The 27,652-nt window shown below is 33.1% G+C and overlaps 10 protein-coding genes and 1 long non-coding RNA gene across 18 annotated transcripts; 3 read left to right on the top strand and 8 right to left on the bottom strand.

The window, feature by feature from the left end:
- The first annotated feature begins 433 nt into the window (after positions 1 to 433).
- On the top strand, positions 434 to 2,299 carry LOC139904896 (uncharacterized). The gene is made up of 2 exons (XR_011779156.1): positions 434 to 1,440; positions 1,526 to 2,299. It is a non-coding gene; the product is annotated as an uncharacterized lncRNA (long non-coding RNA).
- Positions 2,300 to 2,714: 415 nt separating this feature from the next.
- On the bottom strand, positions 2,715 to 5,716 carry LOC121113525 (dymeclin). The gene is made up of 8 exons (XM_040707323.2): positions 5,236 to 5,716; positions 4,958 to 5,152; positions 4,450 to 4,895; positions 3,953 to 4,392; positions 3,677 to 3,845; positions 3,407 to 3,627; positions 3,223 to 3,348; positions 2,715 to 3,166 (listed from the first exon to the last, which is right to left on the bottom strand). The coding sequence occupies exons 1-8, from the start codon at positions 5,523 to 5,525 to the stop codon at positions 3,029 to 3,031; spliced, it is 2,025 nt and encodes a 674-aa protein (XP_040563257.1). The 5' UTR covers positions 5,526 to 5,716; the 3' UTR covers positions 2,715 to 3,028.
- A 181-nt stretch (positions 5,717 to 5,897) lies between these two features.
- On the bottom strand, positions 5,898 to 6,879 carry Der-1 (derlin 1). Its single transcript, XM_040707420.2, has one exon. The coding sequence runs from the start codon at positions 6,764 to 6,766 to the stop codon at positions 6,017 to 6,019; it is 750 nt and encodes a 249-aa protein (XP_040563354.1). The 5' UTR covers positions 6,767 to 6,879; the 3' UTR covers positions 5,898 to 6,016.
- On the bottom strand, positions 6,790 to 9,529 carry Hrd3 (HMG-coA reductase degradation 3). Its single transcript, XM_040707343.2, has 3 exons — positions 8,872 to 9,529; positions 8,578 to 8,801; positions 6,790 to 8,516 (listed from the first exon to the last, which is right to left on the bottom strand). The coding sequence occupies exons 1-3, from the start codon at positions 9,299 to 9,301 to the stop codon at positions 7,344 to 7,346; spliced, it is 1,827 nt and encodes a 608-aa protein (XP_040563277.1). The 5' UTR covers positions 9,302 to 9,529; the 3' UTR covers positions 6,790 to 7,343.
- Positions 9,530 to 9,895: 366 nt separating this feature from the next.
- On the bottom strand, positions 9,896 to 12,847 carry atos (atos homolog atossa). 6 transcript variants are annotated; one of them, XM_040707393.2, is made up of 5 exons: positions 12,739 to 12,847; positions 11,651 to 11,896; positions 10,678 to 11,331; positions 10,381 to 10,621; positions 9,896 to 10,298 (listed from the first exon to the last, which is right to left on the bottom strand). In XM_040707393.2, exons 3-5 carry the CDS (start codon positions 11,234 to 11,236, stop codon positions 10,130 to 10,132), a joined length of 969 nt encoding a protein of 322 aa, XP_040563327.1. In that variant the 5' UTR covers positions 11,237 to 11,331; positions 11,651 to 11,896; positions 12,739 to 12,847; the 3' UTR covers positions 9,896 to 10,129. The 6 variants fall into 6 exon arrangements, with proteins under 6 accessions (XP_040563327.1, XP_040563310.1, XP_040563302.1 ...); XM_040707376.2 differs by having other exon boundaries at positions 12,623 to 12,764; XM_040707368.2 differs by having other exon boundaries at positions 12,584 to 12,740.
- A 1,061-nt stretch (positions 12,848 to 13,908) lies between these two features.
- Sirt7 (sirtuin 7) lies at positions 13,909 to 15,937 on the top strand. The gene has a single exon (XM_040707353.2). It carries the CDS (start codon positions 13,909 to 13,911, stop codon positions 15,562 to 15,564), a length of 1,656 nt encoding a protein of 551 aa, XP_040563287.1. The 3' UTR covers positions 15,565 to 15,937.
- LOC121113585 (uncharacterized) lies at positions 15,847 to 18,086 on the bottom strand. Its single transcript, XM_040707407.2, has 3 exons — positions 17,155 to 18,086; positions 16,961 to 17,088; positions 15,847 to 16,884 (listed from the first exon to the last, which is right to left on the bottom strand). The coding sequence occupies exons 1-3, from the start codon at positions 17,188 to 17,190 to the stop codon at positions 16,125 to 16,127; spliced, it is 924 nt and encodes a 307-aa protein (XP_040563341.1). The 5' UTR covers positions 17,191 to 18,086; the 3' UTR covers positions 15,847 to 16,124.
- Positions 18,087 to 18,266: 180 nt separating this feature from the next.
- LOC121132665 (uncharacterized) lies at positions 18,267 to 20,407 on the bottom strand. 2 transcript variants are annotated; one of them, XM_040707293.2, is made up of 5 exons: positions 20,210 to 20,407; positions 19,583 to 20,093; positions 19,151 to 19,299; positions 18,693 to 19,089; positions 18,267 to 18,641 (listed from the first exon to the last, which is right to left on the bottom strand). In XM_040707293.2, exons 1-5 carry the CDS (start codon positions 20,405 to 20,407, stop codon positions 18,409 to 18,411), a joined length of 1,488 nt encoding a protein of 495 aa, XP_040563227.1. In that variant the 3' UTR covers positions 18,267 to 18,408. The 2 variants fall into 2 exon arrangements, with proteins under 2 accessions (XP_040563227.1, XP_071742990.1); XM_071886889.1 differs by lacking the exon at positions 20,210 to 20,407 and having other exon boundaries at positions 19,583 to 19,807; positions 19,861 to 20,093.
- A 3-nt stretch (positions 20,408 to 20,410) lies between these two features.
- Positions 20,411 to 22,224, bottom strand: O-fut2 (O-fucosyltransferase 2). Its single transcript, XM_040707311.2, has 6 exons — positions 22,075 to 22,224; positions 21,905 to 22,022; positions 21,711 to 21,849; positions 21,203 to 21,645; positions 20,844 to 21,154; positions 20,411 to 20,783 (listed from the first exon to the last, which is right to left on the bottom strand). The coding sequence occupies exons 1-6, from the start codon at positions 22,146 to 22,148 to the stop codon at positions 20,591 to 20,593; spliced, it is 1,278 nt and encodes a 425-aa protein (XP_040563245.1). The 5' UTR covers positions 22,149 to 22,224; the 3' UTR covers positions 20,411 to 20,590.
- A 231-nt stretch (positions 22,225 to 22,455) lies between these two features.
- Positions 22,456 to 26,460, bottom strand: LOC121132657 (vam6/Vps39-like protein). Of its 2 annotated transcripts, XM_071886871.1 has the most exons (6): positions 26,339 to 26,434; positions 25,402 to 26,006; positions 24,882 to 25,326; positions 24,486 to 24,824; positions 23,504 to 24,417; positions 22,456 to 23,384 (listed from the first exon to the last, which is right to left on the bottom strand). In XM_071886871.1, exons 2-6 carry the CDS (start codon positions 25,603 to 25,605, stop codon positions 22,704 to 22,706), a joined length of 2,583 nt encoding a protein of 860 aa, XP_071742972.1. In that variant the 5' UTR covers positions 25,606 to 26,006; positions 26,339 to 26,434; the 3' UTR covers positions 22,456 to 22,703. The 2 variants fall into 2 exon arrangements, with proteins under 2 accessions (XP_071742972.1, XP_040584017.1); XM_040728083.2 differs by having other exon boundaries at positions 25,402 to 26,460.
- A 253-nt stretch (positions 26,461 to 26,713) lies between these two features.
- On the top strand, positions 26,714 to 27,448 carry LOC121132646 (histone H2A). Its single transcript, XM_040728073.1, has 2 exons — positions 26,714 to 26,752; positions 26,933 to 27,448. The coding sequence occupies exon 2, from the start codon at positions 26,960 to 26,962 to the stop codon at positions 27,356 to 27,358; it is 399 nt and encodes a 132-aa protein (XP_040584007.1). The 5' UTR covers positions 26,714 to 26,752; positions 26,933 to 26,959; the 3' UTR covers positions 27,359 to 27,448.
- The last annotated feature ends 204 nt before the right edge of the window (positions 27,449 to 27,652 follow it).

Below are 27,652 nucleotides of genomic sequence, written 5' to 3'. Positions count from 1 at the left end.
AAATACATTCATTATACCCTCAAAAATCATAATAAAGCAGGCAGATGATAATCACATCAGTATTTTAAACAATGATACCATATGTCTTTCCCCCCTTCTCCTTGCACGCGTTTTTCTCTACAATATTATCAACTATAACTATAAGGTATTTCCTACAAATGTAAAACTTCCCCCACGCTTTTGAATAGTAACGTAAAAGAATATAACTGTTAGCAAAAATATTAATAAATATCGCCTTCCTACTGTTAAAGTACCGCTGTTACACTCTATGACGTCATATCTGTCTGTTTTTCCCAGCAGTCGGTACGGTGCATCAAATTGAAAATTCTAGCAAGGCCGATTACATTATGCATAATCTTGTATTTATATTAACAAGTTTAATAGAAATACAAGGTTATGCCATAACGCGTGTACGACTGATGTTTGATTCCACACCGCTTTGTAATATTGACGTTGTAGTATATGAGTGGTTGCGTGTTTTGTCAAAATCTGTCTTTTTTACCCAGCAGTCGGTACGATACATCAAATTGAAAATTTCCCGCAATAAATCTTGGATCTGTGCGGTCGCCATTTGTGAGTCAAAAATCATCTAGATCTGTCTGGAAATCAGCTAACCTAGCAACATTGTACATCAGATTGAAAATTCTTGTAAGCCCGATTACATGATGGTCTAACCTAGTACCGGGCCGTGCAAAATTATTTACTGATGATGTAAATATACTTTTTAAGAGGTTTGGTGGCAACCAATCTGATTGTTTCGTATTGATACTGTTAAAATAAACAAAAATCCTTCCTGTGAGAGCGTAACAACTTCCACACGTGAGACCATGTCCAATCAGGAAACAAAGAGGATCGAAATTGCAGCCCTCCTCCGAGCGTGAGTGACTCATAACAACATTAAGGAACAGGTGGGGGCCTCGTTGAAGACAATTTACAACGTTTCCAAGCCCTTGGAGGCTGGGGGTGATCTCAAGCATTCCCCTGGGGCTGGCAGGAAGCCCACTGTCTCAACAAGGCAAGTAAAGGCAGTGTTCAAGAGGACTCCCAACAGGTCCATTGCCGACATGGCCAGAACGATGGGAACGTCGAGATCAACTGTTTCAAGGGCATTGAAAAGGGCTGAAGGAAAGTCCCTGAGGCGTACTGAACGCCCTCTGCTAACTGAACGTCAGCGAGAAGTCATGCTTGAGCGTGCCAGAAAATCTTGAATGATATCAAGAGCTCATCTGGACGCATAATCATTTTTTCAGATGAGAAAACTTTTACGCTCGATCCTGTTTTCAACAGGCAAAATGACAGTGTTGTGAGCTTTGGAGATGTGCAAGATAAGCACCGCTATGTGGCAACAACAAAACACCCTGCTTCGGTGATGATGTTGGGTCTCGTGGCCTCCAACGGTAGGCTATGAAGCCAAGGTCCTTCCGTGGATCAAATCCATAGGTTAGATTAAAATAAGGTTTAATGCTTTAATCTGTACTAGTTGATTCATAATTTTCGGAACATAATTTATACACTTTTAACCAAGGATCGACAATATACGCAACCTCTAACTGCAACCTTAGACTTTACCCGGCGCCCAATAAAATAATAGAGGCAAAAAAATTGCGGACAAAATGGTTGAGGTAATATCGTTGCGTGGTAAAATCATCGTGTACATTAACTACACTCATTTTGTATAAATGAATTCAAGGCAAAAAAGGAATAAATGTTTGAATGCAGAATCCAAAACTGATCTCAGTTTTTCTCTCGGTCATCTGAATTCTGAAATATCTGGAATTATAGTAATTCGGGACTTTTATCGTTCAGAGTTATTTTTTACCATTAAAAAATCAGGAAATTATAAATAGGATTAATAAAACTTATTTAAAAATGTTTTTATTGATTTTATTGTTTATTGATTGTTCTGAACTCTATATATTTTCATTTTTAGGATGAAAAACGACACTCATATTTAGCCCCTTATAACTCATTCATAATCATAATACATATTGATCAAGGTTAAATTTCTATTAACCTTGATAGTGATGAGGAATATCATCCGAAGAGGGCTAAATTTTTCCACTGTCACTTCCTTGAGCATCAAAGAACCCTTCTAATATCAAAAATGTACACCGGCTGTACAGGTGAAATGCTGATTCAAAAGGCAGTCAAATGCAGGGTTTTTAAGCACCGTGGACCTCTTACAATATGCTATGATAAATCCAAGCCCACGGGTTTTGACCATCAACTCTATTAAATAGCATATGTATAATAATCCATTTGTCCAATAAATAATGAATGCAGGTATTCATACCTTTTATATTTATAAATTTATATTTAATAACATACTTCACATAAACATTCCACAAAAAGGTACAAGGTGCATAGAACGTGGCAACTGTAGTGTTTAAACTACTTTGGGGGCTAGCACTTTACCTATACAGCCTGAGGGCCGGGGATATGAAATGGCGTCTTTCATGGCAAGCTTCTTCATCATTCAATAGTTTTATCGTCCGAATATATTTTTTCATATAGTAAATATTGAGGGTCAGAGACCTGTCCTCCCGCTAACCATGGCTGTATGTATACATGAGTAATGATATTTTAAAAACTGGACATAATTTTCTCTTTTTCTTGATTTTTGTTGAAGATTGTTTTGTTTTTTAATTAACTCACTTCATTTTAAGTAAATGATAACAATCATTTTTATTAATTAATCGAATAAATCGAAAGGATTTGTTAATTTGTGTATATTTAATTATTTATTCAATACAAAAAATAGGGATATAACTACACAAATGAAGAATTATAATTAACCTGCTGCAATAGCCTCATATACATTTCAAAAAATAAAACATAACTAATTAACATTAATATTTCATGTTATTTTTTCATAAAAAGTTATATCATGAAAATATAACAAATATGTATATTTTATTATAATATTTATATGTAAACCAAAATAAAACCCAAACAAGGAAAGAAAATTCCAGGATTCTTTTTATGTCAAACAAATTTAAAGATATTTCTCGTATCTATTTTACAATTATTACTCTTTTTGATGTAAATGAGTTATATATGCTGGATTCCAGTAGAGTTTTCCCATAATAAGACTCCATATATAGGGAATAAAAAAATCTTCTGGTTTTTCCTCTTCAACATATTTGAATTTTAGATCAGGAAATTTCTGTAGAGGAAAAAAGGAAGTTACATGTGGGTGTAATTAATCAATTGAATACTTACAATTAATTTCTCTTTTGGAAATTGAATGACTGTATGACAAATAATCTCCTGAACTTCATCGACAGTCAGGGCAGTTCCTTTCTTTTCCTGGGTCTGATCAAGCTTTGATCCAAAATAATTTATCACCTGAAAAATGAGGGATTATATTAAGTAAATAAATATTTTTTTCTATCCCTATACTTACAGTCTGAATGTTTTGGGTAAGATCTTGAAATGAAGGATGAGATGCAAAGGGTGCAAACAAATCTCTTTTGTAAAGTAAGGTGTATATTAAATTTGGATTATTTTTAATTTGATGAACCAAGCAGGAGTTAATTATTTCTAAAATCATTTTAAGAACTTCTTCTAATACTTCAGCATCCGCCATTGTATCGCCAATGGATTCATCATCCACATGAATAGAAACTATAAAAATAATTATCTTAAACATAACCAAGAGTACAAATTTACGTACCTTCAGACTCATCATCTGCATATTGTACACTAGACATAATTCTTCCGTGCTTCTTGGCTAAAGTTTCAAACATTGAGATTATACGTTGACAAACGTATGAATGTAATCTTCTAAATTGGCTAGACATATTTGCCAATGCAGCTAAACAGTTGGTATGTAGATATTTATCCTATGGTAAAATAGATAAGTATAGGCTGAAATATCATGCAAGTATCCTAATATTTTGAGAATGGACTATAATACATAAGGATACAGTCCATTAATATTCACGCTTACCCTCATTTTCAACATGTTAAACTGAATCGTACGTATGACAACTAGTATTAATGTTCCTCCAAGGGAGATATCCGTTAAAGACCTCTCACTATACCATTCGATATTTTTAATCATAGTTTCATGCACTGAAGTATTGAACAAGTCATCTTCACTCAAAATAAGCAGAATAATGAGCGACATATAGACATGATGATTGATGTGATGATTGCCAGATGTTTTTGTTGGAGCACGGTAAAGAGTTTTCAAAAGGGGTATTACAAGAAGATCCATGTCGGAGGAAGCCAGAACATGAATACGGAAACAATCGTTTTGGTGCAATAAAAGGTACAATAGCAAGGTAGATTCATCAGAGTCCAAAGTTGACCAAATTGACTTGAAAAGCTTAGCAAAATCAAATTGTTCTTCTTTAACATCTTCACTCAGAGCTTCATTTGAATCTCCTTTAAAGGTATGTAAGACATTATTTTATACCAGAATTTTTTTTGTATTATAGTTACCTTGTATTCCTCGAAGACGAAATAAAGCAGATCGGAAGGGATTTTTATACTTTGATTCGATCTCTTCAGTATTACCCATCATAGCTGGAGTACACTGATTTACCAGTACCAAGAGTAGTAACAAAGAAAAATCTGCCAATGGTGTTTTGGTAACTTTTTTGTCAGAAGACTCTTGTGCAGAAGAGTCATAAAAAGCGGATGAAAACATATTAAAAACGCCAGAAGCAATCCCAACCACCAGACTTCCACTCTCATTCCTCTCAGTCATTTCCATTCGATCCATAAAGCGAGTCAATAAACTCCTGATGAGGGCCATTGCTTTGGGTGATGACATGATTAATTTATAGGACCTATAGTGAATAGCTGGCTGAGATGAATATAATGTGGATGAAAGCATAATGAGTAAGGATAGTGTAGCCTCTGTATGGAGTGTATAGGTTGATTTCCTAAGCAAAGATATGGGAAATAAGCATGGGGAAAAAGAACTTATAATAATATAATGCATTACGACAGAGGTATATCAAGAATGGTATCAATCAGAGATTGAAAGAGCAACTCAAATCTTTGATTGACATTTTCAGAGGATTCAGATTGTGCTTCAAACTGTGCTTCGAGATCCTCGTCCTTGATACGCTCTATAAAGAATTTCATGCATGTCCTCAGTACAAAAAGATTGTTGCAAGTTTGAAGAAGGAATACGGAGCTGAAATGAGAGAACACAAAGAAAATCCGTTCAAGTTAGTTAAACATATTTTAAAGATTTTAAATATGAAGGCATTGAAATACCTTTCTAAATGTTGTGATGCAATTAACTCCGTCTTTTTCTTGAGAAACAGATCCAAGAGGATACCAAAATTTCCAGTTTTTAAATTATTGAGAATAAATCTTTTGGCCAATGGTTCAATTATCTCCTCCAATTTTTTTGAGTCCTCATATCCCATGGGTATGAGAGAAGATTGAAAGGAGAGGAATCCGTTCCAAAAGGGATGGTTTTCAGAAATGGGCTCAAGACTAACAAACCTTGCCAAGGACTCATTCTCTCGACATTGACGAAGAGAACTTGTACCCGTGCCCATGTTGCTCTCTTGGCTGTACTATTCTACAAAATAAGACCAACCAACACTTCGTTAATTAGTAATTACACAAATTGACAATATAGACGACGTCTCACGAACGTAACATCAACTACATCAAAGCCTCGTCAGCTGAAGACGTCACATTCAAACATGTACTACGTGCAGAGAGAGTACTAGACTATTTTCTATTTACATACTTAGTACTTACGTAGATATCTATCATGATTAGTGATTCATCATTGCTGTATTTTCATGTTGAAATATTTAACTACCTTGGACCAGAGATGCCAATGTGTATTGGAGAAACTTTCTACTCTTTGAATTAGTTTAATTCATAAGGATTTCCTTATTAAAAATAATAATTTTAATAAATTAGAAAAAAGTTAAAAACATATATTTTTACATCGAATCCGTATCTCAAATGTATATTTATATATTATAGAATAGCTTATTAACAATAACACAAAAAAAACTAATGGAAGAGTGCGCGGTTAATTCCCTCCAAGAGTTCTTCCTGTACCCCAACTATGATTCATTCCCCTGTTCCCAGGAGCAGCTTGAGGAGCAGATCCATAGCCTTGGCTTCCCTGCCGATGATTGGGGAGATACTTGTACAAAATTTGAGGCGTTGCCAATAGTCGCGGTCCTCCAAAGTCTTGTGGGTATTTGAATGTTAAGAAAAAGTACATGTGGCCAATTAGTATTCCAACAGATTCCACTAATCCTCCTCCAGCTATGATAACATTAAAAGCCAAAAGAACCCATGGTAAGTACATTGCCTTAAACTGAGCTCCAAACCAGAACGTTATGATAGTATCTTTATTCAATTGGCACCAAAGATAAAGGACAGATAATACCATGGGTGGCATAAGAACATAAATTTCCATAAAGAATCCAACAATCACGCAGCAAAGCCAATTAAAGATAAGCATGAAAAGGTAATCTGCTGGCCTTCCATCAAAAATCCCGGTTTCTAAGCGAATTGAATAATTATAGAGATAATATAAATTTAAAAGGAAAGGAAATCCAGTTTTTGGGTTCAATGGATAGAAAAATAATGCGGTAACGGGCCTCCATAGTTGAAATTCATGGAAAAATGAATCCCAAAGAAGTATGAGCCAATGTGGCGATAAGAGTCCAAAACGTCCAAAAAGAGTAAAGCCTAGAGTGAGTCCAAACCAATACCTCGTGAATATGGGCAAACTTTTAAACCAATCTCCAATATCACCACCAGCTGGCATCTTCAAAATCAATTATATCTTCCTTCTGTGAAAAAAGAACAATGGATCACATTAGATCTATTGGTTGAAGTTGTTCAAAATATTGTTTTAATAACGATTTATTTGAAGGAAGCTATATATATATATCAATGTATAAAACTGTGGCCTTTACACACACAAAAGAAAAAAATATTTTTCATTATCATCCGTTCTACACTTACTTAACGAAAAATATATTTAAAATAATTTTTAATCACAGTTAAATGATAAAAGAAGAAAAAAAATTGAGCTCCTGGGGAAACAATATATTGACATTGCACAATGATACACAATAAATAATTTTCAATCAAAATGAATTATAGTTAATTTTAAAAATGAAAAAAAATTTGTTTGCTGAAAGAAATTGCCAGTACAAGTGACAACATATATGTATATTATACTTAGTAAGTCATAAAGTGGTTTGATAAAGATTTCCTCTGTAATATTTTTAGAACATAGCTCAAAAATCATTATGGTAAATAAAGAAAAAAAATGTCTGACACACAAATGCAGAAACAAGAGTTCAAGGTCTAGGATCAGCAACAGGAGGAATATAATTTTATCGAGGGCGACCATTATTAATGTGTGTTTTTCGGAGAAGGAAAATGATTCCTAATAGAAGAAATAGTACTACAAGGAGATAGAGGTCCCAGAATTGTAGGATTATAGGAGTGAGAAGACCATCATTATATTCCATCCATTTAGAAAAGGTATACACAAAGGATAATTTGGCTAAAGCTATGGAAACCGGAACAATGGCATCACTAGAACTCTCTGATGCCATATCATAGAAACGCTTTGCCAAATGAATATCCTTTTTCATTCCAACACCAAGCTCATGCATGTAGCCCAAGTTAAACATTGCTTGCGCGTTACTTTGTTCCGAAGCAATGCGATAGTGAAATGCAGCTGTTTCAAAGTCTATAGATGTTCCAAGACCGTAGTAATAATAGTCTCCCAAGCGTACTCTAGCGGCGGAGTACCCTTGAGCAGCAGATCTCGACCAATATACTAAGGCTCTTTTAAGCATTTCATTCGATTCAAACAAATTGGATTCTTTTCTATCCAAAATATAGGCAACGTTGGCTTGAGCAACTTCAGAGCCTGCTTCAGCAAGTAACAAATATTTCAATATTGCTTGATCATATTTTCCTTCCTTGTAATTAGTATGTGCTGACATCATAAAACTCGCCCATTTTCCTCTTTCTGCTACATTTTTGTAGAGCTCAACGGAAATGGAACAGGATCGTAGAGTTCCAATACCAGATGCATACATTTCTGCTAGATTGTAATAAGCTAGTATGTGTCCAGATTGAGAAGCCAAGAAAAAATACTTCATAGCTGTTTTATAATCTTGTTCAACACCAAGTCCCTTATAAAAGAGATTTCCCAATTGGAGTTGTCCCTCGACCCAGTTTTGCTCTGCTGCTTTCTCAAAATAGGTAAAAGCAATTCCATAGTTTGCTTTAACACCTCTTCCCTCGAGATATAACATTCCCATTCCCGTTTGTCCGATTGGATTGAGGGCCTCGGCAGATTTTGAGAAATAAAGTAAGGCTGTTTCATTACTTTGCTCCACAACTTCTCCTTCAAGGTATAATTTTCCTAAATAAGCCATAGCCACAGGATTCCCTGCGTCAGCTCCTCTTTTAAAGTATTTTAATGCCAATGAATGATCCTTGTCCATTCCTCTTCCACCTTGATAATAAAGAGTACCAAGGCCTACTTGAACCTATAAGAAAATAATTGTAAATTTTTTGGACTACAAAACAATATCCCTCTCTTGAACTCACTTGAACATCTCCATTGTCGGCAAGAAATTGGTAATAATCAATTTTGTCCGAATCTAAAAATCCATTTCCTGATTCACTTTCTTCATCAAGGAGGCGTATTCGTTGGAGCAGTGTTCCCGATGAAAAGTTAACACTTTTAACAACAGACTCGGCTACTTTACGATAGTAAATTAAAGAGGTTTCACAACTAGAAGGGACTCCGATACCAGATAAATGACGATAGCCTAAAATATGTACATATTCATGAAATTGTAAGACTGATATAGTGAGAATAAAGTGGGATGGGCCCTTTACCTAGTGCCATTAGAGCAAGAGGAGAGGCTCCATTGGCTGCAAAGGAATAATAGAGCATTGCTTTGGCTTGACTCGAATTAATAGTGAGGCCAGTGGCATACAAGAACCCGAGACTGAACTGTGCATCGGGATCCCCAACAGTGGAAGCAAGATCTTGGAAAATGGGGAAAGGGTCCCAATTTTCTTCATGGAGGATCCCCAGGAATTTGGCCCAAGCTATTGTTAACCTCGCAGTTGGATGTCCAAAATCGGAGGCGATACTGAGGTAATTCCACGCATTATATTTCTTCTGGGCATCTCCAGAGAGGAGTTGGAACGTTCCGGATCCCACGGGTTCATTAAAGTACTTGAGAGCATAATTAAATGTCGGTATATCCCCTAGGAGTCCGAGAGGACAAAGGGACAAGACAATGAGGAGACAAAGATCCATCCTATTCAAACTTCTCTAACAAAATGAGCCAGGGTGGCGGCTAATTGACTCCATTTCAGAAAATACTTAATAAGACACAATATTTTATATTCAACAGACAATTCTGATTCACAATAGACAATATTGTACCTCAATGACCCGATCCGAACTTAAATCCTAATAAATAATAAAAGATACGTAATATTACTTGGTTATTTGACGTGTCCTTTAGTAGCTTCTACCTCCTATAGCTAAAATATCATATAGTGTGGCCGTAAAATACAGCCTACAGCCATCAAATGACAATTCATATTTAATAGGCAGCATACCTCTAATTTCCCCCTTTCTTCATGAAACCTACCTACTGAACCAGTAATGAAATATATGAATGATGCAAGAACTTCTTTTATTTGAGAACGTAGCTACGTCATACTACATTTAATATTAAATAAATTACTAGTAACGGTTCGTATATAACAATATCCCAGTATATATAATGAACATTCGTATGATCATTTATTTTAAATTTTTAGAGGTATTTAAACACTTTAGTCTCCAAACTTGCAATCCTGCAAAGTGATAGCCTACCGATCCTTAATAATTAACAATAACATATTTGCTGTAGAACACTGGTAACTCAGGCGATATTTGAGAATAATTTATTTTAACATATAGACTTATTTATATAGATATATATTAGTATATTCAGTTATTATCGCATTCAACTATTACATAATAAATATATACAAACTTGTAACTGAAAGACATAATCATAAAATTATAATATTGAAAAAAAACACTAATCCATCATTCTACTAGAGAGAGAGAAAAAAGGGTTTAATCAATTATTCATTTCCTCGGTGAAAATTTTGGATTGTTTGGGGTTCTCGTATAAGATCTTAATTCAAATTCTCTATCCTGACAAAAGTCTGTCGCGGTGTCCAAGTCGGATTTGTTAAATATAATCATTCGAATATCAGTATGAAGATATATCTTTCCAGATTTAGAGCTAGCAAATCTACAAAGTAAAATAAATATATAAAAGAGATAAGATAAAGCTACACAAAATGGATATATTATATATAAAATAAATCCCTCACCTCAAATGAATTACGTATCTGAGCCATTTATGAGGCTCAGAGTCAGTAGCATCAATAGGTAGATCTGAAGGCATATATAGCGTTCTTTGTCTTAAAAATGTTTGTGAATTGGATGGCATATCTGACAAATTATACATCACAACAAACATTTTCACGACGGTTCCAAGGGGATTAAAAAGTGTGACCTGGATTGTTCCTTTGTCTGGAACTCGATAACCCTTTTTTCCAATATCAATATGACCTAATGGAAATTAAAAATGATACAGTATGTTTTATTATATAAACACTATACAATACCCATATACGGTGAAGAAACCTTCAAATTATCACATAAAGAGTAATAGTAAACTGTTACTGGAAGAGTCAAATGCCTGGGATGAAAACTTCCCGAGGCTCCAATTTTAGCAATAAAGCCATCAACTTGAGAAACGGGATAAATTCGTCCATTGAGAACAGACTCTTCGAAATTGCACACTAGACTTGAGGATGTGACAGTTTCTGAAGAGAAGGAGGTGGATGAAAAAAGTTTGGAGGGGCAATTATTACCACAGAGTTTGAATTTAGCTTTAACTCTTGAAATTGGAGAATTGCCAATGATGGGTTGTAAAGGTAAAATATTGCCATTTTCTTTTATACTATTACTTGAGGGGTACTCTGCAATCTCTTCATCATCTTCACTTGTCTTGGGCTTTTTAGGCAAGCTACTTCCATGATTATTAGAGTTGTCAAATAATGCCCTTTTTACATCAAGTGGAGAAGAGATGGATGGATCAAAGCCAAAGTGTCCATTCCCTCTACGAATTGGAGCAGGGGAAGAATTATGAACTATCCCACCCAAATTATGATTGAATACCATTGAGAATGAGGATTATTATTTTCAATGCCAAGATATACCAAACAGACTATTAAAGTACTTTTCTCAATTAACCAAAGAGACTATTGCAATAATCCCTTATTTTTTGAAAAGGAATAAAAGAAACATGTTGTAATTAATTAATAATACACTTATAATCTAACAAAAAGACTCAAAATGTATACACATATATATTTTAAAAAAATACTTTTAACATTATTTAATGATTAATTAATTAATCAAGGAATCATTATCAGACATTATTGCACCCATGTATAATAAGGTATACCCTTCAAATTTTTGACAACAATGAACAACAAAAAATCCCATTTCACTATTTATAAGCCCTCAAATAAGAATAATATTACGAACATAAGGTGGGTGTTACATAATTCTATTGTAAAATTTCGAACGTACCTTCAGATAGTAAGAGTCTTCCATACTTTTGCGATCCGTTATTAAATGTTTTGATGAAACAAAAAAATATAATAGTACCATCATCTTGTTTCTTCAATCGATGAACACTCACACATACACCAAAAAAAATGTCTCTTTTCCCCTTTAATTTTAGATCATTCTTATTGACAAGACCAGAGACTCAGAAGACTTGTTTCTTCTTAATAATTGGTGATTTAATGTCATTGTAAATCCAATATAAAAGACCTAACAAGTTTCAATCAAAAAGAGGAAATACGTATTAGTATAAGGTTTATATTATTTATTTTTTTGGAAAAGTGCTTAAATATTCATATTCAATTGTATACTGTATCTAAGAGCATTTCAGGAGTTTCAAATAAGAGTGTTAACCTTGATTTCATAATAATTAATACATAAATAATAATGAAAAAGAAACACTTCCGTACCACATCAGTTAATTAATCAATACTATTAGCGTTTTATATTAGATGGAGCTATACATATTATAATTATAATAAGTTAATTTTACATGATAATTGTATTATTAAGAATTGAATTAAAAAAATTTCCTTTTCCATTTTATTTTTCTGATTAAATAGTTATTTAAGTCTTTTGTGTTTGACAAAGAAACAAAAAATTAACTAATTCTTTAAATTTTTATGATGATGACCTTTCCTTTAAAAAAATACTTTCTAAGCATCGTAGTTTCTTTACCCGTTAGAAACACGAAAAAAAAAAAAGAATAAGGATATGAGATCCAAAAAGGGCCAAACCTCAGAATACGACGAGATATATATATATAAATAATAACCTCTGCACAACAAATGGTTATTATCTGATCTCAAGGATATCACTTCTCTTTGAACTCAAGTGAGGAAGAAAACAAAACAACAAGGAATAAAAATCAAATCAGCATGATGAATAACTTTTTACATTATGATAATATTATAGATTTTGCAACAAAGAAGGCACCTCTCTTGTTTTCTTTCTTTCTTTTCCTTGTCTTGGTAGCAGAACAAAAAGAAAAGAAAAGTAGGGAATGAAAGCGAATTGCGAATTAAATCACCACGACATAGCTAAGAACTTACTGAAGGGAAGGAAGGGATATTATGTCGAGAGTAGTAGAAGTAGTTAGTATACAGTAGAGTATGACAGAAGAAAAAAGAGAGGAAGAGAGATAGAGAGAGATAAATACAGAGAGAGAGAGAAAGAAAACTAAACGGAAGAGTGAAAAAATAAAAAAGTCACGTCATCTGGAATATTATTATTAATGAAGTTTTTTGACGTTTAGAGCAAGCCCTCCAAGGTGTGAGGGGTACCATATATGGTCGAAATAAGATTGCACCATCGCTAGAGGGTGCTTTTTATTACATTATATCACAAATTCATAGGCTGCCTCAAATATATTCAAAAAATATCGCAACCTCATTTTTATGAGCTACATAAAAACAAATATATTGTCATAATTTCTATAATATAATATAATGATTAAACATTGTTTAACTCTGAAGGCCTTCTGATGATTTTTTTAAGATATATATGTGATTATGAATAGCAATACAATCAAAAGTACTTTGAGTGTTCCTACCTGACAAAAACTCGGAATGATCAAGTACGAAAATAACTCCTATTTTGTACATTTAATTAATTAGTTCCATTCGTAACGCTCTTACTAAAGAGCTATGAAATTGGCACATTTTCTGAATTTCTGCCAATTATACATATATTTTATATAATAATCAGGCCTGAGAGTCTCCGATGGATGCTCTAGGACTAAGTTAAAATGTATAAATATAATTTGTAATCTCTTTCAATAGCTTTTTAACTAAAAAAAAAAAAAAAAAGAGAGAATTGATACTTTATAGTTTTGAGATTTTTATAGGAAGAGTTCCATATTAGATACTTGCATGTCCATATTTTTTTACTTTTATGTATTTTATTGATAAATATACATATTTAGCTAGTAACCAGTATTACATCGACTTTTCTTTTTCTAGCTTTAATTTCTTCTTTTTTTTTTTTCTTTCTTTCTTTCTCTCTTTTTTTTTTTTTTTTTTTGACTGTTTGTTATTGTTATTGTTTGTATTATGATGGTGATGGACTGCTGCCTGCTGCCGCTGATGTAATATGACTGTAATTGTCAATTGACAATGATTGTGAATTGAATTGACTGTTACTGTAGTTAGTAGAACTGTTTGTGGGGGTCGGTCCTTGTTTGACAGCCATGAGCTCACATCTAGAATCCTCTTAATCTAGAAATGAATCGCAAGAAGAAGAAATGTTGTTCGTCCTCTTGGGAGGAGGAGGATGAAGAGGACGAGGTGGTGGAGGAGCCTCGTTCCAAGCTCCGTACCCGAAAACTTGACAAAATGGAGGAAATGTTGAAAAAGGAGAGAGTCCTTCTTCGAAAGATGAGTGGCATCTTCAAGAAAGCCCCCGAGGGACGAGATGCGAGTGAGACAGCTCTTTTGCAAAGACATCCCCAGCTCTTGGAAGTAGTGTCCCAAAGGGCCTCCAAAAGAGAAACGGAACTGATTCGAAGACAGGAAATTGCTGATCCTCTGGATATGATGGAGAAGAAGTGTATCAAGTTGGCTGAGGCCATTCGAAAGTCCAAGTCACTGGTGGTGTACACCGGGGCTGGTATTTCAACAGCTGCTAATATCCCTGATTATCGAGGTCCTAATGGTGTGTGGACCCGCTTAGAAAAAGGGCTGGACATTGGGGAGTACCATTTGGAGAGATCTGAGCCCACGCTAACGCATATGGCACTCTTCTCACTCTTCAAAAGGGGGAAGCTCAAGCATATTGTGTCACAAAACTGTGATGGACTTCATCTTCGTTCAGGAATTCCTAGACATAGTCTTTCAGAACTCCATGGGAATATGTTTATCGAAATTTGTAAGAGATGTCGTCCCATGAGACCTTTTGTTCGTTTATTCGATGTCACAGAGAGAACCTCAAAAAATAGACATTCTACGAAGCGTCGTTGCTACGTGTGTGGAAATTCCTTGGTGGACACCATTGTTCATTTTGGAGAAAGAGGCTCTCTAAAATGGCCCATCAATTGGGATGGTGCTTCCAAAGCTGCTGATAGAGCAGATGTCATTCTTTGCTTAGGATCTAGCTTGAAGGTTTTGCGCCGCTATCCCTGGCTTTGGTGTATGGATAAACCTAAGAATGAAAGACCCAAGTTATTTATTGTTAACTTGCAATGGACACCAAAAGATAAACATGCAACTCTCAAGCTTAATGGACGCTGTGATGAAATCATGAAAAGAGTATTTGATCATCTTAAGCTGGATGTGCCATCCTATTATTCCTTAAATGATCCTTTACTCTCATTTGCTACAAGGTTAAATGCTTTAGAGTTGCATACTACCTCAAAAACTCCTCTCTGTGATCTACCCCATATTAAAGAAGAGAAGGCCCTTCAAAAAATTAAGGAAGCAATAGATTTTGATCATAATTATACATCTTTTGAAGAATTTCCAAGGAAAAGACAATCTAGAGTCAAATCTAATATAGTTATTGGACAATATAAGAAGAGCAAGCCAATAGACTTTAAAAGTATTTCTTGGCCAAGAGATGCTTTATATTTAACGTATGAAAATAAATTTGAATTCATGGAAAATAAGGACGATAAAGATGAACTATCCTTCCCCTGTGATTGTTGTGATCCTGCTAAAAAGAAGCGTTCAAACTATGAATCCTCAACTGAGGATGAGGAGGATGAGAGTGATGAGACTGAAGGTTCCTCTTCCAAGGACGGAGGGAGCATTAAGGTTGAAGAGGATACGGATTCCAAAGATAGTATTGATCAAAAAGTTCCTTGTGTTGCCTCTTCATCTAAAGTTAGCTCTAATCCGGGATGGTTTGGTAAAGGAAGGCGGAAAAGAATTAAAGTTACGTAAACTTTTGCTCAAATACTCATCAGTTATATAATGTGTTAATTATAATAATAATTTTACTTCATTTAAGAGTGTTTGTGTGTTACTCGTATTTTATAATTGGATATTTTCAATTGTTTTTAGCATTTATTGTATTTATAGAGCACCATGTATTTTTTTTTTTTTTTAATGTTTAGTTTACCTTTTCAATCATCCCGAGTCGTCAAAAACGTAAGAATGGTGATAATTAATTCATTTTGATTCTTTTAAAATCAATCATTTAACAATAATAATTGATCAGGAATGTACTCTCGAATCTTCAATGCTTTGAAGTTTTGTTATATTTTTTCATAAGACTGTTTTTATAAAAGTAAGCGAAATAATAATTGGTAAGAAATACCCTGACTTCATTCATTTCCTTCTTGGTACATGCATACATAATAACATAAACTTTCCCGTGATAGGAAGTTTTAAATTATTTAATATAATAGCAACTTTGAATCGATTTATATTAATCAATTATTGATTTTTCAATGTAATAACTATATTCTTCTTTAATTAATTCTTAATCCAAATTTGACAGCTTATTGCTGAGAGCAGCCTTCCTTTTCTTTTCTCTTCTTTAGTTTGTCTTCGAGGGCTAATGACTTTTTCCCAGACTGACATTGCATAGGCATATATGGAGGAACAATATCATCGTACTGATCTAAACGTTGCTTGTATTTTTCTAACAGATGTTTTTGAGATTCTGAAAGCTCCTGCTTTTGAGGCTCGTTTGTCGTATCTTTTGATTCATTTTCTGCAGATTGTGATTCGGGAGCTATGACTATATCAAGAGGTTCAGTAGTGGTGATGGGTGCAGGTACTTCAGCAATCGTTGCGGTGTTTTGAGCTTTGGCGTTTTCCAAAACTAGTTTCTTTATTCGTGACCGCTCTTTGGCTCTAGCTATTTTAGCTCTCTCTTTTTCTTGTAAACGTAGAGCATATTTATAGTCCTTCGTTTCGTCAAATGAGTTTTCTGAACTTTGAAGCCTTTTTGCTAATTTTTCATCTTCTTGCTCCTGTTTCAATATTTCTTCTGCCTTTCTTGAAGATGCTATATCACTGTAACTAAGAGCTTGGAACACTGAGTCTGAGGCTTGTATCATACCTGCTCCTCTGGATGTATTTTCATAAATGGGTTCATCATCTTGTATCATGGCTGGGCGTGCTAACTCCACTTTATATTCATTATCGTTGTATTTTACTTTTGGAGTTGGATCCAACATATCACAGGCACAAGCTTCTTCAAGTTGGAGTTGAAACTCATGTTCTTGTTCGAGTAAGGCTTTTGGAAAATCCTCTCTGTAAGAATAAATGATTTACATGAGGTATCAAAAATTAATTAATTAATATATAGGTAATATCTGAATTCATATACCTTATTTGGATATTTTTTCTCTTATTTTCACTAAGATGACTCTTTAATTCTTCAAAATGAATTTTTTCAGCTAAATTCTGATCTTCAACTTTTGCCCAATCCTTTAATATTTGATCCACAGGACTCGTCTTTAAAGGCGGAAAAACTTATTAATGACAATTTTGAAAAGTATTTAGTATTAGATGTTTACATACATTCGATTGATCATTATAATTTGTGTTGACTGCCATGGCGATTGATTGTCGTTTATTGAAATATCAATGAGCGAAGAGAATCAAAATGACTTCTTTTTCATGGTTTTGTCTCAGTAGCTTTAGATTTATTATTATCAAGTGGTAGTTACTGTCTCTAGAGAATGAAATAAAATATAAAGTGACTGAGACTAAGGTTTAAATAAGGTATAATAACTAAGCTGCATACCACAGGTAAGAGTAAGCGCAAGCCTGGAAAAATTAAAAAAAAAATGTATATTTTCTTACATATGAATGGATTATAAATAATCAAGAACTTGACGTCAACCTATGGGTTACGACTTATGATTAATTTGACCCATAATGCAAGCAATGAATGAAATGATACATCATAATTAGTAAATATGTTTATTTTAGATAAAGAACATATTCTTTGAATATTATACAGCCTATAATCCATCTTTTGAAAGAACTAATAAAATTTAACATTGAAATTAATTTATCAAAAAATAATTAATTAACTAGACAGAAATGTTTTTGTTTTTTTCTCTCTTATTAAGATGAATCGTTTTTATTTCAGGTCATTCATGCTTCAATAATATAAGCAAAAGATGCCTTTTCTATGTATCTAAACAGTTCAAATCTTTTAAGCCTGGAATAATTAGTTTATGTTTATTAACCAAATAATATGTTTTCTTGATATACTAAAATTGTGAATAAGTTCAATCTTAATATTTAATTTTTTTTTGTCAATTATATAATTAATGATTTTCATACAATAACAAATAACGGCTTACAGGACCGTAAAAATCCTTATATCTAATATACTAAGAATAGGAAGTAGCCGTACAACTCCGTTGATGGTGGGGGTAGGCATGATTCTTCAGAGTTGATTTAATACTCAAATTTTGCTGAGTGCGCTGCTCTTCTCCCCCAGTTTAAAAATTCTAACTGTGCCCCTGTGTATAATTAAGGAATAAGATTTATAAATAACTTGGTTTGAATTTTTTGAATCCTCCAGTGATAGATTATAATTAATCATATTAAATAATATAACTATAATGGAATAAGTTATACCTCTGAAATAAAATTGATAAACAATTTCTATATCATAATGGGTTGAAAGAATATCAAAGATTATATATTTTTTAATCAATTAGGAAACTTAAATCTTATTTTTTCCATTTAGCAAAGTACAATTTATTTGTTGTTAAGGACTTTTTTAAACGTACAAATTATCTGGTAAATGAATAGCATTTAAAGTTCATCCTTGGCATTTACTGTAGTGTGACCATTATTCAAGGATTCGAGGTACTTTTTTTTATTGTCAACTTCCTGACTTTGAATAAGTAATTGTATGTTTAAACGCGGGTTTGTAGATTCAATTGGTCCAAGACTATCAATTTTGTAATCATAGGTGATATCCACGATGTTACCAATAATGAAAAAGACATTTAGACGAACTTTATCCATTACTTTGGCCGGAAGTCCTTAAAAAGAATTGATTCACTTAAGTATGTAACATAGTATTTCTAAATTACCTCGAAAATCCATTTCATTTATTATTAAATCTTTATTTATGTCCAGTGTCATAAAAAGTTGTTCAACTTCTTCTAAAGACTCAGATTTCCACTCATCCATTTGATACTCAGCTATTTCAGTATCATTTTTAACTCTTGCTAAAAACCTTTCAAAGTTTATATCTTCTTCTGGAGTGATAACATAATGTTCAATGGTGTGTATAAACTTATCCATAGAAATACGATATTTATCTCTGGATTTGACAGGAGGTCGACTATAAATTCCTTCTTTGGGCCATATACAATCATACAAAGTCATGATTCGAGGAAGCTTTGAATTTTTTTCCAAATTTTGTTTCAGATCATTTATATCTTTAAAATTGATTTCAAATGAATGATCCAATTCGAAAGAAGTAGCCTATTTAACTTTAGAAGTTTAATATCACATTTCTTAGACATGAATACAAATTTTATCGTACCTGAATGATCCAGTTACTTGGAATAAAAAGGCATGATTTCGGCTCAAGTTTTGAAATATAAAACCTCTTTATTCCTAATAGCTCTGAGAACTTTTGGTAGTCAACCTCGGCATAATTTATTATATCTCCAGGATGTTGATCATGTTTTTCTAAATATATGGAATAGATACAATTATTAGCCATTGTCATTTAAGTAATTGTTATCAGAATACTGTATGCAATATGTGTAATCATATTAGTATGAAAAGATTTCTCTATTTGACATTATTCCATTTAATGGAGATATTGCTAAATGCTAAGTCATATTTATATACATTTCCCGTAATGTTGCGAAATAAATTAATTTAATAAATGCCAAAATTTGAAAAAAAGAACCATTTGAATTATTGTAGGATAAAGATGAAAGCTTGAGCAATTTGATCCTAATTATACCTGAGATCCTTCCCACAAAATTGTCATATTCTGAGAAATCATGTGCCTTATCAATGATTAGTACTTCTTTAGTTCCTTCAATTTGACAAATGAGCTTATTTGTATCACTTTCTTTCAAAGGAAAGGAAAATGTGGAATTCATCAGTATATAATTTGTTGAGACGAGTTTATCAATTACGTTCGAATCTTTTAATATACTAGGAAGTTCTATTTCTGTTTTCATGGCTGTAGGAATAAATGATGACTGGGAATCTAATTTAGCATTTAGAGAATCATACAGAGATCTAGATGATCCATGAGGAGTCGTTAAGTAAGATAAAAATGCTCTTCCTGATTTTCCCAGCAAATTTATTTCCGGACGAAATTCGGTTTGTCCAAATAAGTCATTTTCAATCTTTTTAAAAAGAACGGGTCTTTTAGGTTCGACATATTTTTTAATGAAAGAAACTGGCGTTTCCATGAATCCATTTTTTTCCAGAATTTTATTTCGGGGATGATGAGATGCAAATTGCTATGGAAGTTAAAATAATATTTAAAGTATATATAATAAATACAATAATCATAGTTTTTTCATTGTACTCTTTAATCAATACAATATAAAATAGTTATTATTCATTTGCTGACAACCTTCAAATGTCCTGGAAATTGTAGAACGTCTGTTGTTGGGGAATTGAGATTAGCATCAGAAGTTGAATAGAGGGACGTGAGGGTTTGACTATACAATACTTTGAAATTCAACAGACTAGTTATGAGGAAAGTAAATCTTGATAAAATGTGCATATTTTCTGTTGATATATACAATAAAACTATTGGTCCATTGCTCATCAGTTAGTGCGGATAAGGATTTGTATTTACATAAAATAATCTTTGATTAGATAAAGTATGGAAGACGCCACGTTTATATAAAGAGTATAAGCAGACACTGATCATATAATCAATGTTTCTAGGTATATTTAAAAAAATAAAATAATAATAATAACCAAAATATATGAGTAGGATATCAAAAAATCATAGCTCCATATGATTATTATTGCTCTGTTTAGTTTTTGGATAGACAATTTTCCAAACGGAGCCTTTAGAGCATTTATCTTGACCATCAGGACATAAAATATCAAATGTGTTGGCAACCATAAACCCTAAAATCTCCCTCTCTTCTTGTATTCTAAACGAAAATGTAGACTCGTAACTTCCAATAAAATACCTATAAAAATATCACATTTTAACTATATACCTATGGATTTAATGTTATATAAAGTTTTACTGAGCATGAGCACAAATAATTTGATCCACGATGGCAACTCCTCCATCCTTAATAACTCTTTTTACTTTTGTCGGAGGACTATATCTGTAGACCTCAAATTCTTGAAGATTTGATTCTAAAACCCGGAATTCTTCGTCAGGAGCATCAGAAGCAATAAAAACTTTTTTTAAATTAAGCTCCAATAACTTTTTTCTTAATTGTTCAGCTGCTCCTTTAAGTGAAGGTAGTTTATCATTACGTGAGGTTAAAAAGTCTTTTCTTCTTAAATGTGCACTTAAATAAGGTCCACCTCTAGTAATCTTTCTTTCAGGCTGAAAGGCAATAACTACAAAGATGAAATTATTATAATAAGGATATACCTGAAAATGCTCCCATAACTCATGTACAACTGTATCGTCTTTTTCGTCATTCGAATCCAAAAATGTATTTCTAAATTCTTCGCCTATATTAACTAGAGAAGAACTAAATCTTGTAGCTCTTCTAATTGACCAATATTCTTCATCTCCAAACCAATCATGTAGTAAATTCTCTGCACGATCAATCATTACAGATTTACCTCCTTGATTAACTAGGTCTTTTATCACTTGTGTTGTACCTTGGACTGATATGCATGAAAAATTTCTTGTTTCAACATCTGAGTATCCCCAAAAATAACCCCTATAACGATTTTTTTCTTGTTTTTTATAAGGAGGTCTGTCAATACATTCCCGATAATCCCATTTTTCTTCAAAATTACCATCTTCCCAACCTTCTTTATAAGATTGCAAGTAGTACGTGCTATCGATAATGAGGCCATTTATATCTGTAAAATAAGTAAAACCAGAATACTTCAATTATATTGATCAATTGAGATATATGAAATCATACCAAGAAAGTCCGTGAATTCAATAACAGGAACATATCTAGATATTCCTTCCAAGTTGAAAAAAATACTCCAGGATATACGTCTCTGATCTGATATATCTTTACTTTGCCAATGATAGAGGCGATCCCATGGAGGAAGAACCTAAGGAAGTATCTAAATAGTAACCATTTCTTAAAAAACAGACTATGATACTTACCAAAGTGAAAGAGATATTTGTATTAAGATTCAACTTCTTGACAAATACTGCAACTCTACTAAATACATCTCTTCGCAAATTAAAACCCTCTCCAGGATTAACATCATATAATATATATCTAGGAAGAAAAATATGTATTCATAGTGAACAAAAAATTTACGAGATCTCACCTTCTGCCTACTTCTGAGGATACAAAGTTAAGGAATATCAAAGAGACCAGTATAATTCTAAGAACTAATTGCATGATTCAACTGAAAAAGAATCAATGAACAACATTAAAACGTTGAAGAACTAATTACCAAAAGGGGTAATGAAACTATGTTTTATTTCAATAAAAACGTTAATATTTATGAGCAAACATACATCCAGTTCTCTTCTACTTTTGATATTGTATTTCAGTACATATGCAAAATTATTATTCGCTATAAGATGAAGAAAAACATTTCGAAGGAATTTAAATCTAATCTTAGAATAAGATTAATGAATAATTTATTTTTTCTTCTATATATGTAGGTACATTTATATTAGTATAATTAATAGCTAATAAAAGATGCGATTGTGAATTGTTTATTTATCTTTTTAAATATAATTAAATTGAGGACAACAATTCATGTTAAAATCTAATAACATATTATAAAATTATGGCTTTAAATAAATCACAGTGGAGGTTCAACTAATAGAAACATGATATATGTGATAATTCTACATATGTATGTTTGGAGGGATGGGAGGAGAAGACTGAATCTTGACTATATTGTTTCTTTCTTCGGAGACAAATATAAAAATTATTATATTAATTTCAGAAAAATTGAGACGGAGAATTCTTATACTTTTCTTGACATGAGTAATGAACAATACTCAAATCCTCAGGGACTCGTACAAATGTGTTTCCAGCATTAAAACGCTTCTTACAAATTGAACATATGTGAAGATCAGACATTTCAATTTTGTAAGACTCACAGAGAACTCTTTTCCTTTGAACACGAAGAAATTCTGAGTGAGTTAGGCCTTTCTGGATTTGGGAATGATGTTTTTTAGAAATGCTATTTGATACTCCTACTTGAAGATTTTTCTTAATAGAAGCAAGAGGCACTTGATCAGGTAGATTTTGAATTATGATTTTAACATCTATTTGCTTAACATAGGTTTGCAAAATAGATAATATATCAGATAATTCATATTCAAAAGGAGATACATTTGTTTCATCTAAAATTGGTGATTGCTTTTCAGGAGGATTTAATAGCAAATGAATAAGATGTGAATAGGTAGAGTTATTCTTCATATCTGAACAATACAAAAGAGCTTTGGGAAGATCCTTTAGAACATACAAATATGTAAAAAGGGCATCCTTATGCTGTCCATTACGACCCAGTAATATGGCCCGTTCTTCGTGAAGAGAGTGTTTAGGGAATTGAAAAATTAAGTCTTTGGGTTCATAGTGTTGAGAAGTTTTCAGATGTTCATACAAATTAGTTTTAAGCTAAAATAGTTGAAAAAGCTAAAATTAATTTTGATTCAGAGAAATTACTTCATTCTTTTAACACTTAAGGTAAATTAATTAATTAACTTAAATATATATAGAAAAAAGAGTAGTCTTACCTCGTTATAATATTCTGAAAAATTTGGATCTTGAAGAAGCTTAGTGTACTGAGAGACAAGTTGATTGTGGAAATAAATACTTGTTTCCTTCCAAGCTTTGATAATATGTTCTAAATATTTTATAGCACATTTTGAATTCAACTGTACCAAGAAATCGTATACTTCTCGTCGAGGTAAATTTTCAACTTCGCAAACATCTTCAATAAAAATATCAATGCCCTCGTCAGGATTGCTTCTAATAATATCTTCTGCAAATTCAAAAATGAGCTCTAAATAAGCAGATCCAAGTCCTTGAAGATATATTACAATATCTTGTATATTTTTCAATAACTTTGAATCCTCCGATGCTACTAGAGTCTTTAAAAGTTCCAAAGACTTGCGGTGTAAGCCTTTGCTATTATAAAAAATAATTAACGATTCATATTTTTTGGCTTTAGTCAGAGCAATCTCTGTTTCTTCAATATGACAGTTGTTATCTTTTAAGCGGAGCAGTGAATTAACCAAAGCTTCTTGTTTCTTTAAATAGCACATCAAAAGACTAGTATCGATGATCATCATAATCTTTTTCTTTGATTTTAGAACAGGGATTCCCTCAATTAAGGGATGAAGGTTTAATAATTTTTTTGAGGTTAAGGCAATCATTTTGTTCCTAAAATTAAGCAAATAATCTTTAAATGCAGGTAGGCCACTCAGTATATCACTTTCTTCCATGCTGGTAATCTCTTCGGGTAAAATAAATTGCACTCGAAGAGTTGGAGGAAGAATACCTGGAAATAAGCTTGCAATATGGGACGGATCAATATCAAGATTGAAAATGATTTCAAAAGCATTTCCAAACTTTTTTTGAACAAGTAAATCCAATCCATATAATGTTTTAACTAGTTGAATTGTTTTTGACTCATCTGTTGGGTCATCTGTTCAAGAATAATAATATAATAATTTAAAAAAAAGAATTAATAATTTGTCATCTAAAGAACCTTACCCAAATTGTTACAAAGACATATAGCCAGTTCAAATTGTTTCTTTTCAAGCAAAGAAGGGATTTGAGAGGAGATGGGAAGCATTGAAAGTATCCAAATATGTGTATCAGATGCCAAATATATGCTCCCTTGTTGACTTCGAAGTATCAGATTAGGTTTTTCTTTTTCGAATGTTTGAACCAACAAGGAAGGTGCTTCTGTCATAATATCTAAACAGTCCGAGTTCGTCGCAATATAGAAGGGCGAATCATATACCATATCAAAAGGGGTCTTGAGCCAAGTCAAAGTATCGGGACAAGTGGTACCATCAAAATTTAGAAAATGTGTATGCTCATCTTGAACTTTAAAAAATAATTAAATAAGTAATTAATTACATGAATAAAAAACAAAATACATACCCAAGGCAAATTTAGATTGGTCTTTGATTACAAAAATCAAGGGATCTAACTGGGTTGAGGTAAGGATTTGTGTGGGAATCAGCTTTGATTCATGATCCGAAATCTTGACAAATTGATAAGGTTCCCCGAATCGAAAGGCCAGGACTAGAGTATCACCACACCAGGACATGGCCTTAGGAACATCAGGTAGATTCATTTCCTCCCTCAATTTCTGAAATGATCTATTTTTCCAATAGTAAAACAAGATTTTTCGTTTAACTACAACAGCGACTCTGAACGTGACTGTTGCTCCCGTTAGAGTTCGAGTGGAGGTAATGTCCGCTCCATAAAGATGGAGTCCTCGTGTTTCTTTGAGGTCTGCAATCACAGGGAAGTTAGTGAGGGAAAGATCAATGTCATAGAGGGTCAGGGACCCGTCTGACTGAGCCAAGAGTATGTTGTAGTCCTATAAAGTCAGTCAATGAGACATTGGAATGAGTTATGACGAATCCACTAAAATGTTAAATAATCAATGGCTCACCTTGACAGCATTGAGGCCTGTAATGCTCTTTTTACAAAGATACTTTTTATAGCGAAGGAGTTGGAGATCGTCTCCGTCAGCCACACGGTACATAAAGAGATGTCCTTGCTTTGTGCCAATAAAAAGAATGTCATCGTAGGCTTCAATACTTGCAATTTTCACAGGAAGATTCCCCAATGTCTTGAGGGAGTAAGCGTTATACATACTCCTCTTTTAGAATCCTTTCTCCAGGATTCTCCTATTTATTCACATAGACACACAGCGCCTCATTTGATTCAACTCCTTAGTCAAACTCAATTTTTTTCTAGGCGCTCTCTCGATTTTTACATCTGACGGATATCTTTAATAATGTACCCCCTATATAGTTTACGGCGACCGATTATGTCATTAATATTGCGCAAAGCAGGGGGAGTTCTCGCTCTCGCTCTCTTAATCACCATCTTACATGTATAATGCGCGCGAGGAGAGCTAACAAGAGCACCATTTGATTATTTCGCTTCCTTTATTGGTATATTGCATTTAAGGGGGGGTGTGTGTTAGGTTGTCCCTAACACAAAATGAAAGAAATGGCTCTACTTAGAGAGTATACCACTACACCTATGTATCTTAAAATAATATAAAGACTTAATTTAATTTATGAATTCAAAATATGTTCATATTAGTGAGCAAAACGAAGTATATTAGTTCTAATCCTTTATCGATCAAAAGTAATATATTAATTTGAGAAAATGCTAATGGAAACAAACAATTCCATTATAATTTTTTGACAAAAATAGTCAATAGGTAACTTGTAAATAATATCGTAGAATTTTTTCATAAAATAATATACATAGACTATTTCAGAGATAAATTTCAAACTCCAAAAACATCAAATAATTAATATATAAATTCATGGTAACAAGATGACCCAGTCTTCTCTATTAATGTAGGTACTTACTATTTTAATTTCTTCCTCTTTTTCAAGAGGAATAAGCTAGAAAAGAGGTTTGCTGAATACTTCTATGACTTCAATACGATTGTGGATGAACGTAGTGGTGATAGAGAAAGAGAAAATAGAGTGGTCACTGATCCATTGCCTTCAGCTGTTTACTTTGGTATGCTTATGCCTGCACGTATTGTGCCAAAACAGCCATCAAAGATAAAAATCGGATTTTAGCTAATATAAAAGACCAAACAAAACAGCTCCATTAAACTTCTCATAGTCATAATATTTATTTTCTGTATGCCTTTCAGCCAAGCAGCCAAATCCCCTTCAGACCTATATTTTTCTTATTCTATGACTTAATATTCAACCGCAATAATTTAATGAATGCTCAATATTATGTAGCATAAGCAGTAGATATTAACTAAGGTATATATATAATCCTTGATATTAATTTAGGATACTGTATTAATGTCATATTTTATTAAAAGCGTAGCGCATATACATGTTCCGCCCTCTCTCACATTTTTCTCTCTGTGTCTGTTTATGCTCTCCCCTCTCTCTCTCTTAACTTATTTATTAAAAAATAAATTTCCCGGGAAATCCTAGGTCAGTTTGAAAAGGAAGTCCATTACAATGAGCGGTCGTGGAAAAGGTGGTAAAGCCAAGGGAAAGTCCAAGTCCCGTTCATCCAGAGCTGGTCTTCAATTCCCTGTTGGGCGTATTCATCGATTGCTTCGTAAGGGCAATTATGCAGAGCGAGTGGGTGCAGGAGCCCCTGTGTACTTGGCGGCTGTACTAGAGTACTTAGCTGCTGAGATCTTGGAATTGGCGGGTAATGCTGCACGTGATAACAAGAAGACCAGGATCATTCCTCGTCATCTTCAATTGGCGATTCGTAATGACGAAGAGTTGAATAAGCTTTTGGCTGGTGTGACCATTGCTCAAGGTGGCGTTTTGCCGAATATCCAGGCTGTTCTTTTGCCTAAAAAGTCCGAGTCCTCCAAGGTGAAAGGATCCTCTCAGAATATTTAAACTCCTAAATGACAATATATATTTATTATTGTAAATTTCTAATTTATCTAGTTTCATGCGCTTAAACATAATATAATCATATTACAACAATAGACTGTCTTAAATTCATTCCATTAGGTTTTCATCCTTTATCCCTCGTTCTTTCTAATTCTAATCTACTCAGTCTATACTAGAATGAATTGCCCAAGTTATACGACATGGCTCGATTTAGGTACTCATATCCTGAGAGGCTTTTATCAAAAATTAGTGTCAAATATGATCGATTATTGATAAATATCAGAGCAAAAGCCAATT

Source organism: Lepeophtheirus salmonis, chromosome 1, assembly GCF_016086655.4.
Source record: "Lepeophtheirus salmonis chromosome 1, UVic_Lsal_1.4, whole genome shotgun sequence".
In the NCBI taxonomy this organism is placed as follows: domain Eukaryota; kingdom Metazoa; phylum Arthropoda; class Copepoda; order Siphonostomatoida; family Caligidae; genus Lepeophtheirus; species Lepeophtheirus salmonis.
The sequence above is the reverse complement of the archived record's forward strand: the minus strand, read 5'-3'. Positions and strand labels throughout refer to the sequence as shown.